The 23,037-nt window shown below is 40.4% G+C and overlaps 1 protein-coding gene across 1 annotated transcript; it reads left to right on the forward strand.

Annotated features, from left to right (window-relative positions):
- The first annotated feature begins 294 nt into the window (after positions 1-294).
- LOC140232986 (uncharacterized) lies at positions 295-16,072 on the forward strand. Its single transcript, XM_072313092.1, has 6 exons — positions 295-373; positions 8,658-10,414; positions 11,175-11,442; positions 12,652-13,061; positions 14,545-14,742; positions 15,180-16,072. The coding sequence occupies exons 2-6, from the start codon at positions 8,669-8,671 to the stop codon at positions 15,672-15,674; spliced, it is 3,117 nt and encodes a 1,038-aa protein (XP_072169193.1). The 5' UTR covers positions 295-373; positions 8,658-8,668; the 3' UTR covers positions 15,675-16,072.
- Positions 16,073-23,037: the final 6,965 nt, after the last annotated feature.

Here is a 23,037-nt window from a genome sequence, read left to right on the forward strand (position 1 = left end):
GAACTTTTGAATGATGGTGAACCATGCAATGGGCAGACCTTCGTTTTTCGCGCCGTCCATCGATCAAATTCCTTCGCATGTATGAGCGTACGTACACGTGATAAGTTGCGTGTGATCGCCTCACACATGATATTATGCACACACTGGTGTAGCGCACGGTGCGTATCACAAGTGCTCGCATTGCGGGGCACACAATCGACAGTTATTTTTCTGCATACCACGGGTACATTATGTGCGTACGATGTATATCGCGAGTTCACGACTCGTGCAAGTCTAGCATCCTGAATATTAGACTGCGAAACCTTGATATTTACGTACGACTAATGGTGGAGATATTTCTCATTGCCGTTATTCCTGCGCGACATCAGCAGTGGTAAGTTATTTTGCAATTTTATGTACTCCTTTCATCCAGTCTACATTCCAGTATTGTTCTTATTCACGTAATATGACAGGTTTTGTACCTGAGAATGACTGGTAAAATTGGCATGTGATTCAAGATGGCGGCTCGCGTAGAGCCTATTCAAATGTGTAATAGGCTTTTGTACGCGCAGGACTATGGTACATGTACGTACTGTGTACGTGTGTGAAGTATACATAAATTTGTACTGAGTATTACAAACAGCTACAGATACTAGCAGCTGCTGCACTTGGTGCAGCGAGCGGCGCGGCCACCTACCTGCACCTAAACGTTTACTCAGGCGTCGATCGTCGCGACGGTCGGCGACAAGTAGCCGGTACGGTGTCGGTCGGGGGATGATAGCAGGGCAGCTGTACCTACATGTTAGAGCTCACTTAGCTGCGAGATGCTAAGAAACGTTAGACAGAACAGCTCAACTGACTGCTGTGCTGTGTCATGTAAGATCTGTAAGATTTTATTGACTCTATTGACCCCCTCTCGGGGTAGGGATCCACTACACTGTCACTAGATGGAGATATTTACCCTAGATAATCAATGTAACGTTGTCGTTAGTAGGGTCTACTCTAAGAGTACAAACATAGGCTTAATTATATATTTAATACAAAAATGCAAGTGATAATGTACGTACATATGTACCGGTACGTGTGAAAATAGGCTTACATTATTTTCGCATAGATTCTAGATTTTTGTCTTGCCTTGTCTTTGTTCTCAAGCGTGGACGACGCTTGTCACTAGCGTGAGAGCTCCATCGATTCACCGTGCTAGCCTATAGTGGGAGGGGGGGGGGGGGGGGGGAGGGGAGATTGAAGGGAAATCCAGACATGAATTCTAGGATGTACAGTAAGAGATTCACTGTAGAACAGGGGTTCTCAAAGTATTCAACAGAGCAGAGAGCACAAACAGACAGGAGATTCGGCGTAATGTTTATTCTTTTTTTATAATTTTGTTTTTATTGAGAAATAATCATGGAAAATCACAATCCACATACAAATAATTGGAGCACAATTGAGATACAGAATCACAAAAACAAAGACATAAAAAAATAATGATAATAATAAAAGGGAAGAGGCAGGTAAAAAGACAATAATGATCCCGTCAGGACTCCAGGGGGAACGACACTCCGAGCTATGATTTTAGAGATAATAACAAAGCAAAACAAAACAAAATACATTTCACTTTGTTTTGTACAACATTTTTTCTAAGATATAATTGCCAGATTGGAAAAGACGATACAGGGATGCAGGGCGATCCATGTACATTATATACCATCAAACCTACCACTCCCAACAACCTCCACATCGACCCACCCCACCCCCACCCCTACTAGTATCTCACTCCTAAACTTTTTTTTCTCTCTCTCTCTCTCACTATCACACTCTCTAACACTATACAATCCACAAACACATCAAAGGAAAATCACACTACAACCCCTTCTCGTCAAATCCATGAGCAAAAATTTGTGTGAAAAATAATCGGTGAAGTTACAATGTATATTAAACTTCATAGAGTGAATAGTTAACGGCGTTGTGGTTCAAGAGGTTAAACTTGGAGGTCGCCCTGGAACATGAGGAATACCAGTATCACAGTGAACGTGAATACACTTTGTTATTGTACAGGATAACTATTGTCGAGGGTTGCAGAAGTAAACCAACACAGACATGAACAGAATAATATCATCATAAGAGTGGCGTAATATTTATTCTTAATATACTGTCTTTAGTTTCATATTTTGTCCTCGGTGTGTTAATGTTAGGTAGTCACCGAGAACATCCAAAATTTCCCAATTTTGTTGAGACCGAAACTGGGGTAAGGAAATTGGCGTGAAGTATACTGAATGATATAAATGTATAATAATCCTATGATTATGAAATTGGTTATACTGCATGACTAAGCATTTAGTTAGAATTATATGTGAATTACATTGAAACTATGCAATTACTAAATAGAAAAATTAACTTTGATTGTTTTTTTAATGTTGATCATCAATTTCAAACTGAATTTTCTAGCACTGCGAAAGATGGGAATAAAAATCATATAAATACACTCGTCTTGAAACAAAATTGGCTATTGGCCATAGAGGGCAGCAGACAGTCAGGCACACAGAAGTGAATGCCAGTGTGTCCAGTGTGTCTTTAGCATGGGTGAGCTGTGGTAGTAAAAGTTCAGTTCTTACCAAAGAGGTTTCTAAGCGCTTTGGTTCTTACCGCAGAACAAGGGTTCGAATCCGCTCACTTTATCGACCGACTAAAAGCTACTAGCTGACCAATTTTGAAATTGCTTTTCTGGCCCTTTTATTTTTTATTTTTTGGCCATATCTATTTAGAATTAAGTTGCCAGAAATTTGAGTTCCCGTGCCGTGTATCTCTGGAATATACATGTATACAGTTTACGTGGCATCCAAACCAAAGAGTATGGAAGCGTTTATATCCAAACAAACCACACGCGGATACTACAGGGATATCCATACAACCTAGAGAGAGATAAGCGGCACTGAGCTGTCACATGGAGTCAAAAGGCGTCTGAGCATTAGATCCTAGCAGAATCTTCGTCACAGGCAAAATGACATAATGTCATATATTGCTGACAATTACAGTATTTTATGATTGAAGTGATTAATATGCCATGTTTAAAATTTAATTAAATTAGGTCTAAGCCAAGTCTATTTAAGGGCTTTAATATAGAAACAAAATGTGACCAATAATTCCGTTGTTGTTGTTGTTGTTGTTGTTGTTTTTTTTTTTTTTTTTTTACTTTCAGCCTGGCACAGTGGCAGCAAAGTCGTCGCCGTCGAAAACTAACGTTTTTTTTTACACCAGTCATTGCAGGGGCGGGCCGCGGAACGTTTTATCGCATGTGCACGTGTGTGCCGTACCAACCCTGGCCCTGCTCTGGTGTACCAGGGAGGTGGAAAGAAAAAAAAAAAAAGAAAAAAAAAAAGAAAAAAAAAAACGGGGGGGGGGGGGAATAATCTTTTGGAGTCAAAGGTTCTGTTGTGTTCTTTTTTTATGCCTCCGCCACGAAATGGTGCCTGAGGCATTACATTTGTATGTTTTCGGGTTGTCCGTCCTTCCGTCCGTCCGTAATGAATTTTGTGGACGGCGTAGCTAAAAAACCTTTTGAGGTATCCTAATGGAACTTGACATGTATGTGTATTAGGGAGTGAAGTTGTGCCTATCAACTTTTAGGTGCACATGCTCAAGGTCAAAGGTCAAAGGTCAAGGTCAAATGCTCAAAATTTCACTATTTCCCCCATATCTACGCAATGCCTGAAGATATTTTCTTGAAACGTAGTGTATACATGTATTACCCAATTAAGATTCTATGGTGAAAGTTTGTGGTCATGAGGTCAAAGGTCAAAAGGTCAAGTAAAAATGTTAGAATTTCACTTTTTAGCTCACCTGAGCCAAAGGCTCAAGTGAGCTATTGCGATCGCCCTTCGTCCGGCGTCCGTCGTGCGTCGTCCGTCGTCCGTCGTCCGTCGTGCGTCGTCCGTCGTCCGTCGTGCGTAAACTTTTTACATTTTCATCTTCTTCTTGAAAACCCCAAGACCGATTTTCATCAAACTTGGCAGGTAGCATCCCTAGGGGGTTAGGAACTCAATTTGTTAAAATGGGCACCATGCCCCACCCAGGGGGCCCCCAAGGGGGCCCAACCCCCCCCCCCCCCCCAAAAAAAAAAAAAAAAAATTAAGGAATCTGTAAAAATCTTCTTCTCTAGAACCAGAAGTGATAGAGCTAAGTTAATACTATGAGTTAGTACATTGATGACCTAAATTGTACATTTTCATCTTCTTCTTGAGAACCCCATGACCCATTTTCACTAAACTTGGCAGGTAGCATCCCTACGGGGTTAGGATCTCATTTTGTTAAAATGGGCACCATGCCCCACCCAGGGGGCCCCCAGGGGGCCCAACCCCCCCCCCCAAAAAAAAAAAAAAAAAAAAAAATGAAGGAATCTTTAAAAATCTTCTCTAAGATAAGCTAAGATAATACTATGAGTGAGTACATTAATGACTGTAGTTTCAAGTTTGTTCATGGCAGATCCAGGGGTGCCCCTCTTGGGGGCAGGGGGGGGGGGGTTGGGAAGGTCCAAGTGGGGGCCTGAATTGTACATTTTCATCTTCTTCCTGAAAACCTCATGATGGATTTTCGTCAAACTTGGCAGGTAGCATCCCTAGGGGGTCAGGATCTCAATTTATCAAAGTGGGCACCATGCCCCACCCAGTGGGCCCCAGGGGGCCCAACCCCCCCCCCCCAAAAAAAAAAAAAAAAAAATGAAGGAATCTTTAAAAATCTTCTCTAAGATAAGCTAAGATAATACTATGAGTGAGTACATTAATGACTGTAGTTTCAAGTTTGTTCATAGCAGATCCAGGGGTGCCCCTCTTGGGGGCGGGGGGGGGGGGTGGGGGTTGGGGGGTTGGGAAGGTCCAAATGGGGGCCTGAATTGTACATTTTCATCTTCTTCCTGAAAACCTCATGATGGATTTTCGTCAAACTTGGCAGGTAGCATCCCTAGGGGGTCAGGATCTCAATTTATCAAAGTGGGCACCATGCCCCACCCAGTGGGCCCCACTTGAGAATGCCTGGGGCCCGTTGCATAAAAGTTACTATTATGGTAACTTTGCCATCCAATGGTAACTACCATGGCAACAATACTCAACAGCCAATCAAAATCAAGAATTCCATGGAAGTTACCACTGGATGGCAAAGTTACCATAATAGTAATTTTTATGCAACGGGCCCCTGGTCAAATTTTAGTAAAGCTGTGAATAATTTAGATTAGTGACTGCGTGAAAGGTGAACTTGCGATACTCAGGTGAGCGCTAGACCCGCGGGTCTCTTGTTTTCTCCATATCTTGGAAATGGTTCAAGGTATCTCCATGGAACATAGTATATGCATGTACTGAGTGGCAGTGATTATCTAGGGAATTTTGGGTTCATGGGTTCAAAGGTCAGGGGTCAAAGGTCAAGGGCAAACCTCAGAATTTTACTATTTCCCTTATATATATATGCAATGTCTGCAGGGTTAATTTTGTTTTAACTTGTTGCATGCATGTATAACCCAATAGAGATTCTCTGGGAAGTTTTTTTTTTTTTTTTTTGCTAAAAGGTCAAAGATCAAGTGAAAGGTGCTGAACTTTACTTCTTCTTCCATATCTCGAAGTGGCTCAAGTTATCTTGAAACTTATAGTACATATGTTTATGCATGTTCTGCCTGACAGTGATTCTCTTCTGAATTTTAGGGTCAAAGGGCAAGGGTCAAAGGCCAGATGAAAATGGAACAATTTACTATTCAATACAGAAATTGCACTTTTTCTCCATACCTTGAAAAGTACTCAATGCATATATGTATGAAAGGGTCAAAGTCAAGTAAAAGTCCTAAAATCCCCAAATACATGCTCTCCCATCCATCCAATTAAACATAGGTCAAGGAAGGTGAACATTCAACACATTTGTGACAAACATGTCATTTCAATATTTTGCCAATTTTGTGAAAATGTAATCACACATTGTCCACATGTACTACAGACCTATTAGGAGAATCATACATTATTGTGGAGGCATACCAGTCGTCATACTAGCGACATTTCTAGTTTCTCTCTCCGCATCACGTAGGCCTATGCAGTAGTGTCGTATGGAGGCATCATGTTTTCAGGTTGTCCGTCCGTCGTAGACGCACAGTGGGCCAAGGAGATAGTACCAATTAAATAAGTGTGCCATGACAAAAGTCATTTTGGGCACTTTGGATGTTTTAATTTTTGACATGCCATCTTGAGAGACAATACTTTGAAGAATATTTCACTAAAACATTATGTAACTGAGGTATGTACATTAAAGGGGTATATTTCCTACCTGAAGTAACAAAATACAACATATTAAGAATTTCAAAGCAAATTGTAACTATAAGTAATTCAACATGTATAGTTTTTTAGGTATCGACCCATAATTCCTCTCACAATTCCTCAGAGTTCATAAACTCCATGACTGTTGTAAAAATGCAAAGAAAGTTAATCTTCATGAATATTGTATGGCAAATATGCGGGAAAAGAGGCTAATTATTTGCCTGTTTAATATATCCGAATGAAAAGTTTAGATTTCCACGGATTTCTAACTCAGTTCTATTACCACCACATTTCTTGATGTCTTAGTTTTAAGCTGATACTGTACCAGATTTGGCTGCCACCTTTTGCCACATTTAGAGCCGATCGATTTTTCGCGACACAATGGCCCGAATTCACGAAGATGGTACAAATGAAACCATGGTGTAAACCATGGACAAAAACAATCGAGCGCCAAGTGTCGCATGGAATATTTCGTTACGAAATCAGTCATTTCGTCGATGAAATGATTATTTTGTAACGAAATGACAACATTTTGTAACGAAATGACAACATTTTGTAACTAAATGAGCATTCCGTCCTCGAAATGAGAATTTCGTTAACGAAACGGTCATTTTGTCGACGAAATGGCCAATTTCGTAACGAAATATTCCGTGCGACACTTGGCACTCCATGGTTTTTGTCCACGGCTCAAACCATGGTTTCATTTGTACCAGATTCGTGAATTCGGGCCAATACTTTAGTACGTCTAATTTGGAGCTGGCAGCTGCCAGACGCCGCATGAGGGCGCGCATGTTGTTGTTGTTGTTGTTGTTTTTTCTTACACGTTAAAGGGACTGTACAGTACTGGTTAAGGGGAGGATTCAGGTTCATAACATTCCGAAGTGAGATAATGAGAAACCTTTCATGAAATATGAAAGAGTATGTTATTTTAAGAAGGATTCAACATTATTATTTGATGAAAATTGGTTTTCAAATGGCCGAGATATCCAAAAAAAAAAAAAGAAAAAAAAAAGCGATAATAATAAAAGGCGACAGGCCACGCCTTTTATTAGGATCTCTTCGTTTCACATTGTTTTTGGATACCTCAGTCATTTCAAAACCAATTTTCATCTAATAAACTTTTGATTCCCCTTATTGTATGCTCTTTGACATCTCATAGAGTGATTTCTGAATATCTCGCAAAACATTCCAGTTAAATCCTCACCTCAACCAGAACTGTACAGTCCCTTTAAAGTCCCAGAAACATGATTAACACTGAATAAGAGGTAAACAGAGGTATGAAATACATATATAGGGCTAGTTACGACTCCTAAAAGACCCGTCTTCCAAAGATAAAAGAGTACTAGTACACAATTGCACATAGTCAAGGCCATAGCCATATTGTCCATTGCCATAGCCAGTAACTGAATATATGTACAAACTAACTCCCTCTGCGATACATATTGTATGGACACCGAATTACTTCAATCCTACTCTTGGCATAATGCAGCTAGAACGTTATACACCAAAACAGAGAGATTTTATTTTCATCGGTTACTCGTCGGAAGCAAAGTCTGTTGCTTTCCGGCTGCTCACCAAAGGGTATCGGATCGCAGTCTGATGTATCCGATTATGTCGGTCGACTATCAGGTCAGTGTCCATCGATCTCGTGATCCTCATTGGACGATCTTGCCTCGTCGGATCATGCCCGACGTGTCTGACTTTGACCTGATAGGTGATTAATACAAATCGGATTCATCAGACTGTGATCCCATACACTTATGTGGGTTGCCGGAAGCAACTTTGCTTCTGACGACTGACTGATGAGAAAAAAAAAAAATCCCTGTGGAACGAAGATGAATGATAATTTCACATGATAGTGATTCTGAAAGATTTTTCATTAAAAGAAAAAATCATTTATTCTAGCTGTTTCGTTTAAACTTTTATAAACGGCAGACTCATTCTTAGTTGCTAAGTCATAACCTTTCATTTTTCTGATTACTGACTTCACAATTTATCTTTCCAGAATAATGAAACAAAATAGTTTTTAGAGTGTTGCGCTTGTATTGATAATAATTTATGGTATAGGCCTAATGTTGCGCATGGGGGATTTGTCACCCCCTCCCCCCATACGCAACATTTCCTCGACATACACACACACACACACACACACACACACACAAGAAAATAATACACACAGGCTGCTAAAGCATGTATAGGCTTAATGATAGCACTTAATCGTCAACCACTGGTGTTCAAATCTTAATTTAACAAGACATAACACGTAGACCTACATCTAATGTGCGAACCAGTGGGAGAGTTTCGAAATGATGCATGTGAGTAGGCGGTTGACATTATACATATATTTGCTTTTGTAAACTCGGTTAATGCTAGAGTGATCTTCTCTTTCCACAGGGAAAACAAAAATGAGCGATTTTCAAGATGGAGAGTTGCAGTTTCGCTGCAAGCTTTGCCAGTTCACTGGAAGCAGCAAGGCCGAAATTGCTGAACATTTTCTTAATGAACACACCGAAGTTGAGGTTGTCTCACCAAATAAGAGCGCAACACCACCAGCTGCCTCGGCGCCAACTGACGAGAAGGAAGATGGTGAAAAGGAGGCGCACGAATTACAGACCAAGGAAAAGCCACCACCAAAGAAACGAGGCCGTCCACGAGGGAAGTCGAATGCCTCTTATCAGAAGCTGTCCATTCAGGTGCCCAAATCTTCGCCGGCCGCAGAGGATGGGACGGAAACCCTTGGTCGTGGAATGAGAAAGCGAAAAGCAAAAGTCCCCTTCAACATGACACCGTTCGATGATGATAAACTCGAAGAGTTAAGTGAGGAGAAAAGCGATGATGGTCAAAAAGAGAAGGAAAGATTGAGCGAAGAGGAAGCGAGTGGGTCGTCTGATGAGGAAGAAGAAGAAATTGAATACAAGGTAAAATCTGAGCTCCATGAGGAAAAGCCGAGACGTCGAGGAAGGCCCAGAAAAAGGGACAAAGAAAGTGATCTTGACCGTGGATGGATAGCAGCAGATGACTTCAAATCGCGAAGAGGAAACAGAGGACCGAGAGTTAAACTGGCTGTTTCAAACAAAATATTCTCCAAAATCCTTCTTGATCGTGTCAGAGAGTGGCAGAAAAACTTTGAAGCTAAAAATAAGGAGGACATGTTCGTCTGTGAGAATGAATCGTGCCGACGGGGCATGTCTGAGGCGGAACTTGACGTCCACACCAAGTGTCACGTGCCAAACATGGAGGGTTTTCGGTGCTTTATCTGCCAGTTCATGTGTCTACACTGGCGAAACATGCGTCATCACTACCGGAAAGTCCACGATCAGATGCTCACCAAAGTTGCGTGCGACTACGAGTTGTGCACCAAAGAGTTTCCGCGGATCGCTGCCCTCCGCAGTCACGTGACCATGATTCACATCAAGCCGCCCCTCACGAAGAAGCTCAGTTCGCCGGATGCAGATCTGTCAGAGTTCTCGACGTACCTCGAAAAGAAGAAAACACATAACAAAAGCCTCGGAGGAAGTAGCGAAGCTGTGCAAGGAGAGAATCAGGATGTGGAAAACGATGATGATGAGGAGGAGGAGGAAGAAGAAACGCCTCGGAAGAGGGGGCCTGGGAGACCCCCTAAACGAAAGAGACCAGTAGGACGACCGCCCAAACACGAAGACCCTCCGAAGAAACGTGCGACGTACGCCAAACGACTGCGCGGCGAAGACCGCGAGAAATTTCAGAGCCGCCTCGTCGCCTTTGTGTGCGACGTCTGCCATGCCAAGTACAACCAGGAGGACGTAATGCTGAGCCACAAGTACGCACACTTCCGCGAAGAAAGTGAGCAAATTCACTGCACCGAATGTAGCAACTTTGTCGCGGAAGGTGAAGACGTCATTAGATTGCATATGTCGACAGAGCACAAGCATATGCTGCAGCTGCACCGTTGTGACAAGTGTAATTTCTCCTCCAACCGTTACCACGATCTCAAGAAGCATCGCATCGTTCACACAGGGGCAAAAGACTACATGTGCGACAAGTGCGGGAAATGTACGACGACACCTTATAATCTTAAGGTGCACTACAGGCGGATGCATGCAACGGACCAGGAGAAAAACATCAAATGCATCTCATGCGAGTACAGGTGTGCCGACAAGGCTGTTCTAAAGGTAATCTAACAAAGATCATTCCGGAAAAGTCGGATCTGAAATTGTTGAAACAGAAGTACGTTTTGCTCCTATACTTGTGCTCATCAGGATTGTTCTATACAATGAAGAGATTACGCATGGTGGAATGGTTTAGCCTGGTAATACTAGAAGTGACATGTGTGATAAAAGTTTTGTTTTGTCAGGGGCGATATGACAAAAGTCATTGTTGTAACCTCAAATTTCAAAGCATCATATACTTTGAGTAAAATTGGTTCCTCTTAGCTCAATATTCCTGCTCGTCTAAAGGACATGCGGTACATGCACATGATATGATTTCATTAAAGCACAATTCTCATGTAGTTCAGAAGTCGAAACTGCACACCTTTTTATGAACATGCGATTTGTAGACTGCACAGGTAAGAGTGATAGATAGACAGAGAGAAGAAAAATACCAACATAATATGTCTGTCACAAATGGAGAGAAAACTGGGTATGATCAGTTTTGCATTTAACAACAAGAAAAGAATTGAGCTCTACTAATTAATGTAATCGTTTGGGTTTTAAGAATTAATATTAGTAATGGTCTTTCAATTGAGCGTACTTTAAAACCCGTATGACATTACAGGCCGTTTTTCTTTTTCTTTTCTTTTCTTTCTTTTTTTTTGATATAAAGGAGACATGAAATTTGACTTGTGCAATATCATGCTGCTCAGATTTGCATAGTTGATCGGCATATTTACCATTTCACTCTCGCACCCCTTTCGTTCCCCCTCTCACTTAGGATCACATCAGGCAGAAGCACGGCCTACTGATCAACGGCGACGAGTATCAGAATCCGCGAGCCATGCTCCTCTTCCCCTGCACAATGTGTCCGTACGTCGGCCGGAAGCAGTCCAGTCTCGACTATCACATGCGCATCCACAAGGAGAACCGGCAGTTCAAGTGCCACCTGTGCCCCTACGCCAGCAAGACCAAGAACAACCTAGTCCTCCACATTCGGACCCATGAGGGAATGCAGCCGGTGAAATGCCCTCACTGCGATTTTAGAGGTATTGGACGTTGCTATACTGTTTCTTGTATGTTAATTGTTTGTTCTGCCTGTACACTAATATATTTATGCATTTGCCGTAATTTTGTGTTATTTTTTTTCTAAGCTGTAAGATCCTGTAGCGTGGGAATACCGTGGAGTTGGGAGGCTGGCCCGGCTTGGACATATTCAAATATCCTCGTTACTGATTGTGTATAGCTTTATCACTGATCTCTGTGAACGTTCACACACGTCCGACGAACCTCGACTGGAGACTACCGTTACCGATGAGCTACGCTTCGATGCACATTTTCGCTGACCAGTGCCATTCGTGGTTTTCGAATGTAACCCGCAATGGGCAGCGGATGAATTGGGCCACCCATGATTCCCCATGCTACCTAGGGGTGTTTCATCAATTTAGTCAGCGCTGACAAGTTGTCAGTCTCTGACAATTTCAGCAAAATTCTTGGTTATGATTGGCTGGGATGCTCTGGTCACTGACTGTTACTATGGTTATTGTCAGAGACTGACAACTTGTCAGCGCTGACTAAATTGATGAAACACCCCGGGTCTTTGACATTGCCTATTGCGTCCGGCGGTAGTTGTTCTATATCATCATCTTTTGCTAGAATATTGAACAACATTGTGTGCCTGGACAAGACACTAATCCTCTTTGCGCACTTCTAAAGATGAGACTTACAGCCGTCGGTTTCGTTGTTGATTTCATACAAGCATTCATTGCTTTCACAGCGACTTCGTAGATCCAATCACAAATCAAAGTAAATAATGATCGCGATACTAACACCTGGAAATCATGATGACGCAGGAAAGGAAAAAGAAAAGAAAAAAAAGTATTATGGATTCATTGGAATTACAATTAATTAATGTGTAATTTAGTTAGGGTATAATGCATAGTATCTCACCCAAAGTGATAGAATCTCGTTTCATTAACATGTGATATTAGTCATAACGATTGTTGTGCAATTTTCACATATTCAGATTTTTTTTTTTCTTGAAGGAGAATAGAAATACAAATAAACTAATACCGAAAGGGAATTACAGTGATATTACAGTATACAATAAAAGAAACTACATGTATATGAAGAGCTTGCTTCCAAAAGGCGCTAAATTCATCATTTTCAATGGATTTGGCGCCTTTTGGAAGCAAGCTCTTCATATATCGTCGCAGTATTTTCATATTTGCGCTGTTTGACGTCATATTCTTTGACAGGTGCCACCAACAAGATCATATCTGAACACGTAATGTGTAAACATGCTAAAGCTCGCCCCTACCAGTGTAACATCTGCCACTGGACTACCGCGTACAGCGGCAACATGTGGAAGCACGTGGACACGCACCAGAAAGAGCTCGGCGACAAAATGCCCGAGTTCCCGGTCTCCGTCATCTCCACCGACGGGCACTCCGTCCCCACGCCGCTCCGCGCGCCGTCTGGCAAGAAGCGTGCGAACAAGGCTGGTGGCGTGAAGCTGAAGGTTTTGAAGGGTAAAAATCGACGGCAGAGAACGGAGGAGCAGCAGCAGGGCGGTCTGACGCTGCTCGAGGACCAGGGTAATGTGCAGTCGATCCAGGTGACGCACGTCCAGCCTGATGACATCTCGGGCGATGGAGTGGTGATGCACGTAAGTGATCACTTTCATTCATTATTTCTCTTCCATCGAATGATAATCTAAATAGTAATTATGTTAAATAATTCTTTTGGTATTGGGAATTCAAAGGGACTTTAAAGGGTGTGTACAGTTCTGGTCGAGGTGAGGATTTAGCTTTTAACGTTTTGCGAGATATTCAGAAACCACTTTATGAGATGTCAAAGAGCATGCAGTTCTAAGGGGTATCAAAACTTTATTCGATGGACATCGGTTTTGAAATTGCTGAGATATCCAAAAACAAGGTGAAACAAAGAGATCCTAATAAAGTTGTGGCATGTCGCCTTTTATTATTAGCACTTTTTTGGATATCTCAGCCATTTTAAAACCAATTTTCATCAAATAAACATTGAATCCTTCTTAAAATTACATGCTCTTTCATATTTCATAAGAGGCTTTTCATTATCTCACTTATATGAATGTCCAAAACATGAATCCTCACCTCAACCAGTACTGTACAGTCCCTTTAATTCATAATTTCTCATCGATGTGTACATTTTCGTCTATAAAGAATCTAAATGATCATGATGTTCATTATCTGTATGGTAATGGAGACTCAAGGCTACAAGGCAGAAACAAAATGTATCAAAAATGGTAATTTGGTCAAACAATGTAGTTAGATGTATATAGCCTACTCTGGTATAGTTCCCATTTATATACTCAGGGTCGGTACACCGCCCGTGGAAAGCGTTGCAAATCACACCCTTCTCATCAAAAACTAAAACGTTTATTTGGTGTGTCCCTGAAATGGCCTACTCTATTACCTGTAAAGATTTTGTTAAGATACTCGAAACCCCATGATAGACGTCAAAAAGTACACAGAGGGAGAAAATGTAAAGAGCAGGCGTAAAGAAAAGAAGAAGAAATAAATTTTCGGTCTCTTTAAAGGGGAATGAAACCCAAATGTACATGTGGATTGAGCTGCATTATTAGTAGAACACATCGGCAAATTTGGTGGAAAAACGAACAATCCGTTGACTTAGTTATGAATTTTTACAGTTTCGGTGCACCTCTGGGTGAGAAGATCACTAGTGCTACAGTACGTGAGGTCACGTATATACAACCACATATGGAATATATCAAGAGAATTCTACAAACTTTCATTCTTTAATGAAAATTACTGATAAGTTTCACTCGACTTGTTAATGACATGTTTTATTATCATTGCCCCTGCTCTCTTAAAGAAGGAAATCAAGTACTCTTTCATCGCGCCAGAAAAGTGAACACCGTTTTCCGTGCATGACGTCTAGAAGTGTAGCACTCTTCTCATCCAGCGATGGCTGCTCAAAATCCTTAGAAGATTTTATAATTTTTGAACGGATTGTCCGATTTCCTTCCCATGTCATTGATGTGTTCTGCTACAAATGTTGCTGCATTCTCTAAATTCACATAATTATTTATGTCTTGTATTTGGGATTCATTTTCCTTGTATGCCTTTGTTCATCTCTGACACCAGCAGGTCCCCGTTGCCACGGTGATGCATCCAGGCCATGTGATGGTAGCAGAGGGTCTCTCTGAAGAAGAGGCCATTGGTTCCACGGCCCTTAGCAAGCTTGCCGCGGCCGTCGCGTCGGCGCAGGAGGTCCACATCATTTCCACCCCGCATCCCGGCATGGATAACGGTGCCAATGCCCAGGCACAGGTCATCGCTACACAGGTTAGAGTGATGCCCTTCCCCCTTGCCCCCAACCATCCCCGAACTTATGATGCACTCACTGATCACCAGTCATACTGCCGTGAATTGTTTTGACAATGTACGAGAGAATGTCATGAACTCTACACTGACAGCAATGAATAGGCATATAGAATAAATCAATTTATTTATCATCTTGTCTGTGTACGTATGTGTGTGTGTGTGTTTGTGTGTGTGTGATATTCTGAAGGGAAACACTGTAAACTGTAAATGAGTTATATAGAAACCACCTGTAAGTCAAATTTGTTTTTTCTTTCAAGTGTTGTTATCACATAATTTTGAAGTTCATCGCAAGAAGGAATTTACTCGTTTACAAATGACATTTTCTGTTCATCATGACTTCGCTTTTATGTCGTGCTTACCAATGACCGAATAATTTCCCTCTCTTGACTTGTCTGCAGATCGCAGGTTCGATACCAACATCAATTCAAGTTTCAACCAGTACCGGCATTCAAGAGATCGTTGAATACACAGTACCTTCCGTAGCCGTCTCGCAGCAGGTTGTGGACAGTGCTGGCAACATGACCCACATCATCTCCGATCACCTGTACCACGCCAACCAACACAACCAGGAGCAGCAACAACATCACCATCATCAGCAACAGCAACACCATCAGCAACAACTTCAGCAACAGCAGCAACACCACCAGCAACACGCGAATGGTGGCAGCATCCAGCAGGCCGCCATTCATGCGGGGATTCCGACTGTTGTCGAGACGGTCCCAACCGCTGTGGTGGAGCAAATCGTGCAGGACACCCCGCATCCCGAGGACCAATCGGTGCAGCAACTTGTTGCCACCATGATACCTCACGAGGCTGAGCTGGTCATGAGTATGATGCAGTCTCAACACGTGCAACATGTGCAACATCTCCAGCAACCCAACGTCTCTCAATAAATGATGTCATGTGGCCACAATGTGCCGCGATGTAGACAAAAAATATCCTGAGATTACTATTGAATTTTTAGTCACACATTTACTAAGAGGTTTGTGAAATATTCTGCACGTTTACATCCATTCTCAAAAACTTAAATCATATACACAAATAACATTTATAGGATCTTTTCCACAGGATTTGCTTTGTATTGCTTCGAGCTTTCGTTTACGTTCACAAAGCTAGAAAGCCCAGTAGGACAAGGACCATTGTGATGGACAAAGTTGTCAGCTAGTTAGGAAATAAAAGAGAAAGCGAGAGGTTGAAAAAAAAAGACACAACAAAGCAAAACAAAGAAACAGCAGCTCCAGCTAAATGCTTTTTTTTAATTATTATTTTAAACTGAGGAAATACACACCCTCTTCCTACCTTTCTCATTTGAAAGTTTGGATGATGACGTAGCCCCCACATTTTGTCACCGATGAGTTTACTCGCATTGAAGTGGAGGTAAACACCGCGGTTACTGGAAATTTCCGGCAATTGTCAGTGAATGACACCGTTTTGTAAAGCACATCAGATTTATATCAATTCATGTGTTTATTACGCCAATGGACGTGACCAAACTGTCACTGACTCCTTCCAATATACTATCAGTACAGGCCTGGGGGCATTTCATGAAGGAACTTGTCGGATAAAATATCTGACAAGTCAATTATATCCGACAAGTTTGGAGAAATTCTTTAGTCTGATTGGATGATTTCTCTGAACTTGTCGGATATAATTAACTTGTCGGACATTTTATCCGACAAGTTCCTTCATGAAATGATCAGCTGGTCTGATCCAATGATATCTCTTTGTGACATAAGGTCAAACATGATCAGCGATTGACGGAGAAGTGTTAAAACTTATGATAGCTCAAGCTGATGCTGACCATCTTGTTACTCGGATTTTGCGAGAAAAGCTCACTATGTGCCATGATTAATCAGAGATATCTGATCAGGCAACACAAAGCGCAGGATCACTTTCAAAATTGCTTTGAAATGATTATGTGTCTTAAGTCAATGTAAGTGAAAAAAGGAGGGCCTATACGTCTGTCTTTGAATTCGTTAGCGAATTTGCATGCTCCTAATTAATTTGCAAAATCGCAGTTCAAGGATTGAATGGAGAGCATTAATTTTTCATACATATTCCATGTTCTATTTCTCATCGCCCGTGTTTTTTTTGCATTGTATTTTCAGTGCTCCATAATCACACCTGCTATACGAACATTTATATTCCACTATTATTATTCTTTTTTTTTCTGGCACGTGGCAGAATCTTCATGTGTTTTGCTTCCTCCCTAAGAATCACTGACGCATACTTCACAGTATTCAATGCTTTGGTACTATAAGTGGTTTTGGAATGGTATGAAATTGTGTAGACAATTTTCTATCCCTAGCAGTATGGGAGAATCCCTATGTTTACAACTGTCGTGAAAAGATAGTACAAGAGGAGTATGAATCTTGACTGGGGGAAAAAAAGGTGACTGTGCCAAAATTGTGCAGCGAACAAATAACAGAATAGGTAGACATACAAGCGGTGATATGCATCACTCTGAATAGATTTGCCCTTATCGACATCAGGAGCTGTCTAAACTATGATTGTCATGTATATTTGTTCCTCTGAATGTTACTAAAATATCAAAATCCCATTGTTATACGGCTTCAGATAGACTATGTCAATTTCTTGTCGAGACAATGATAACTTAATGAATATATCGCTTGTAATACGCTGTCAATCTAGTATGCGTATTCGTATTCGTATGCGCAGAGGGACATGTAGAGCTAATTACATTTGTACATATTCGGGGAAAGATAGAAATATACATGAACAACTCCAAAAAAAAAATATTCTATCAAAACAAGATAGGAACATATATGACTTCAGTTACGTTTAAATGTTTCTATGCATTCTGCTGATCGGATCCTCGGTGGAAGAGCATTTCAGAGAGATGGGGCTGCAGAAATAAAAGCCTTTTGTCCGAGAGTTGAGATTGTTCTTTTGACTGGTACTTGTTAAGTAATACCAGAGCAAAAATTAAATTTTCTGTCCGGAACATATTCTGAGACCAGGTTTCGCAAGTATTTTTGAGCCGAAGAATGTACTGATTTCCGAGAACTGGGGTGATGTTGGAGAAGCGAGACGTTCCACTGAGGACCCGAGCAGCAGAATTTTTAGCACGATGTACTTTGGCCAGTAATATGAAGCCTTGAACGATAATGCATTTCCAGAATCAATACGAGACATAGCATAATTATTATACACGTATGAATGAATAACAGAGGTTGCAACTTTGTGTGATACATGTACTGATTTCCTGATACTGTGAATATTGCGTAATTGCAAATATACTCATAATGAGTACAAAGTTGGAGTGTCCACATAATCTCAGAGCATATATAATACTGAGTATCTCACAGAGCTTTGAAAGTTGATGATAACATGGTCAAGAGTGAAACATGTACTAAGCTTTCAGGTCAAAGGTAATACAGCTGTGTGTCCAAGCAGTGTTACTTTGTTTCTGTATTTCGGTCTTACGTTGTTTGAATTAGCCTTTGATGAAATGCAATCTTGAGTACAATGTAGTTGTGAATAATATTATTTGTCATGTACAGTAATAACGATATAACGATACAAATAAGATACACCTGTACTCTAATATGAAATTTTTGCCACATTGAATCATAGTCAGGGTCAAGATCAAAGTGACTTGGGATATAGAACCATTCCACATATTCTTTTGATTTACGAATTTACCAGTCATTTGCGCTATCCGCTTTCAATAGATTTTCACGGAATGGCCTAGGAGTTCGCGTTCCTATGACAGAGATGTGATCTTTGCAGTCCATGTAGGTATATACATTCAGCGTGACACATTATATCGTTCAGTGTTCTCTGAAGAGTACGAAATATATGTAATGACATGATCATATTCATGGCAAAAGATCAGTTGCTATCATAAATGTAAAACCCGCATATGACTTGTATACATTGTATATCGCATTGAATGATGAGTGAAATTAAAGCCGACTGCGTTGGAATACATTTTTTTGTGTTGTCGAAATGAGGATAAAAGTTGTCAGTTCTTGTTGTTGTTGTTTTGCTGTTGTTGGTGTTGTTGCTGTTTCAAGGTACTATGTTATCCCTTGCATGTTGAATGCTGCTTTGCCAATGCTTAATCACAAATTCTTCATTACTGTTTGATCAAAATAATGTAGCGCTATTTTGTTAGCATTAATTTGGCATTTTTACACTCAAATTTTGTCCCTGAAGAAGCAACTTTTGTGCCTGGCATGATTGCCATCAAAATAATGTTAAGTCAGCTTTTGAAATAGCATTTTAAAGGCCTCATGTTTATGCACCTTACCTTGACTAATGCACAAACTCACAATAGCCGGACAGATCTCATTGAACTACAACGCTGTATATATCTCAGTATGACAGTAAGACAGTTACTACTGTGCTGAGAAAAACAAAAAAGTTCCAGGGATTACTAGTATAGGGCAAGAAGTTGAACTGTGTTTTACAGTATGAAACCTTTATTGCTATTATGAGCTGGTGCACATGCATGGCTATGTATGGCAAGATGCTTTATTATGCTTACTTCCGTTGACTTTATTATTGATGACATCAAGAGCGATTTCTAATGGACTTATAGGAAAAACTTAGACATATATAATATTGTCTTAGGGGGGCTTTAATTTCGCTTCTCGCTGCATCAGTCAAGCTACTATTATAGTGTCTGATTTTGAACTGCGCGTGATATGTAGGCCTACTATGTAGGTATCTGTCTTTTCCATGTTCAAGTTGGAAAGAGTAAAAAAAGAGCAAACTCAAATAAACGAAAGTGTGTAAAATTTGTGCACAATCCACTCAATGGCACAAAAAAGGTTAAAAAAAAAACAAGAACGTCGCGCGTTGTCGTATGAGGCCGTGACGAGAGCGAGTGCGTTCCTGAGAATAAAGGAGACAGTGAGTAGGCCTACTGCGGAAGAATAAGTGATGTAGTGGATGTATAGGTCTGCAAAGAGCTCTGCAAAGAAAGACAGGAGGTTGGAAGGAAGGAAGGCAGGAATGAAGGAAGGAAGAAAGAAAGAAAGAAAGAAAGAAGAATAAGAAGAATAAGAATAAGAATAAGAATAAGAATAAGAATAAGAATAAGAATAAGAATAAGAATAAGAATAAGAATAAGAATAAGAATAAGAATAAAAGGATACTATAATCCTGTCCATCACTGCATTAATTTTGGGGCAAGGTGTAATAAACACGATACATGTACACTTCTGGACACGCTTGTACAATAACATGGACAACGGGTAATTTATGATAATGTTGGAGTACTTGTATAATAAAACATTAGTGTGGCAGAGCCATCTGGAAGAGCATGCAGGGCTAAAACTGAAGGGCTATACGTTATCAAGATTTGAAGTTTTACATAATTCTACGAACCAGTGGTGAAACATTCATGAACACATTATGCAAAATAGACGAGGGAACGACGTTACCTTTCAATCTTGTCACCAATTATAGTAGTTCCACAAAAATCTACTCTTCGTGTCCTTTTTTCAACAAGATAAAAGGGAAGATATCATTCACAAACATTTCGCATCAAAACATTATTTTTTTAAAGTCACAAAGAATTAGCAATGATGACTGACAAAAGTTGACAGAATCGATAATTAAAATCGCATCATCTTTTAATCCTTTTCATGCAAACCAAATGTGGCTGTTTTGTTCAGAACAATGCATAGTATGGAAAAGGGGAAATGTGAGAGGCTGATAGTTATACACATTTTTGTAAAATGTCTAAGCCTATCAATGTATGAGCCCATAATTTCTTTTCGTCACTCGCAGTGGCGCCATTGTAAAAGCTCGAGAGATTCAATTGAGGGATGAGCTGCTTTGATGGCTAAATTGTAAAGATTCTAAATTTGGAAGGTATACCGTTCGTCAAGTGTATGATAGGTGGGCAGTTTGAACTTGCAAACGCCTTTATCTCTTAAAAAATGCATAGCTAGACCTGCAAGATCCTGCCAAACAAAATTAAGATCGAATCTATATGCTTCATCATAATTCCAGACTGAAGTGATCTGAAGGATTGTTCAAGTTCTTTTTCAACTAATTTTTGTAAGTATACTAATGAGGTGAAGCTCGTGTCTTCAAGTCAGTGGGATCAATAATAATAATGATAATAACAACAACAACAATCGTAATAATGATAACATAATTGTTATTACCACTATACTACTACTACTACTACTACTACAAATGATGATAATAATAATAATAACAATTATGTCTTATATAGCGATATCTAGCCTCTTGAATTAGTGTTGCCACTGCTCTACCAGAGGACCCTGCCCTCTGGTAGAGCCAATAAGGGTTGCTGGTTGATGGCTTCATTACATTATCAACGTAGGCGGATGTAGGCCTATGCCTTAACGAATACAAATACTGGAATCGCCACCTGATCCCAAGCATTTAAAAGACCCCTAATTTTTGCCGTAGGCCTAATCGATTTCAAATAAAATTTCGCTGTTCATGCGAAAAGGCTCTAAACTCATATTCAGAATACGAACTTATAACCCATATTATGCGAGTCGCACCTGAAAACAAACAAACAAACAAACAATTAATGTCCTCAAAATTATAAGATTGTTCAATTAATAGGCCTACTTGGTGCATGCAATTGCATTCCATTAAAGTTGGTCTAATGCTGAACAATCAATTATCATGAGGCTTTTGACAATTCATGATATACTACATTTTCAACGATTAAGTGGTTTTTGTGTACAAAACTATTAACAAAACCATGCACAGTGGCGTATCTAGGGGGGGGGGGGGGCAAGGGGGGCACGTGCCCCGGGCGCCACTCCTTGGGGGCGCAAAAAAAACGAAAAAAAAAAAAACGAAGAAGAAGAAGAAGGAAAAAAAAAAAAAAAAAAAAACTCGCCCGGAAGGGGGAGGGATAATGGGGGGGGGGGGGGGGGGGCAGAAAACCAAATCAAACAGGATAAAAACAAAACATGATGATGATGCGGACAAAATGACAATGTTTATTGTGTTCACACAAAAATTCCATGTTCTGTGAGCTGAAATCAAAAAATTTTCGGTTCGCTCGCTGCGCTCGCTCGCCAAAATTTATATAAAAAAGAAGGTAAGAACAAAACGTGATGATGACAAAATGACAGTGTCTATTGTGTTCACACATGTCATTTTATATCTAGCACGCAAAATGTTTCACGGAGCAGCGGCTGCAATTTCTTTCGTTCTGAAGCGATCGCCAATTGGATCAAAAGAAGGCGCCAACGGGGGGGGGGAGCAAAAAAACCCAAATCAAACAAGATAATAACAAAACGTAAAAAAAAAATCCTCAGTTTGTTGGTATAAATCGTTATCTATAAGGCCGTCACTATATCTTGATTAGAATTGTAAGATTTAATAAGCAAAAATGACAAGAGTTTCATGATTTGTAAGCTGAAATACAAAAATTTTCCGCTCGCTCGCCAAAATTTGTATAAAAAAAGAGAAGAGGATAAGAACAAAACGTGACGATGACGCGGACAAAATGATAATGTCTATTGTTTTCACTCATGTCATTTTATATTCAGCAGGAAAAATGTTACACGGAGCAGCGACTGCAATTTCATTCGTTCTGAAGCTATCGCCGATTGGATCAAAAGAGGACGCCAACGGTTTCGAACATACGAGGGAGGGGGGGGGGGGCGCAAAAAAAAAAATCAAACGCAGAAATATACAAATTTCGGCTCACTCGCTCGTACTATATTTTAGAGTATTTTTCAAGTCCTCAGTTTGTTGGTATAAATCGTTATCTATAAGGTCGTCACTATAATTGTGAGATTTAATAAGCAAATAATTACAAGAATTCCATGTTTTGTAAGCTGAAAAACAAAAATTTTCGGCTCGCTCGCTGCGCTCGCTCGCCAAAATTTATATATAAAAAAGATAAGAACAATACGTGATGATGACGAGGACATATACAAATTTCAGCTCACTCGCGCGCACTAATTTAGAGTATTTTTCAAAGTCCTCAGTTTTTTGGTATAAGTCGTTATCTATAAGGCCGTAACTATATCCTGATTAGAATTGTAAGATTTGGTAAGCAAAAAATGACAAGAATTCCATATTTGTAAGCTGAAATACAAAAATTTTCGGCTCGCTCGCTGCGCTCGCTCGCCAAAATCTATCAAAATTCATTACATTTAAATCACCCTCAAAAAGATCCCTTTTTTAGTGCTTGAAAAAGCATCATGTGGACTTAAAGTCCCTACCGGGATGGGGATGGGGTTGAACACTTTTTCTGAAATTTGGGGCGCAATTTTCGTG

Source organism: Diadema setosum, chromosome 9 (genome assembly GCF_964275005.1).
Source record: "Diadema setosum chromosome 9, eeDiaSeto1, whole genome shotgun sequence".
Taxonomy (NCBI): Eukaryota; Metazoa; Echinodermata; class Echinoidea; order Diadematoida; family Diadematidae; genus Diadema; species Diadema setosum.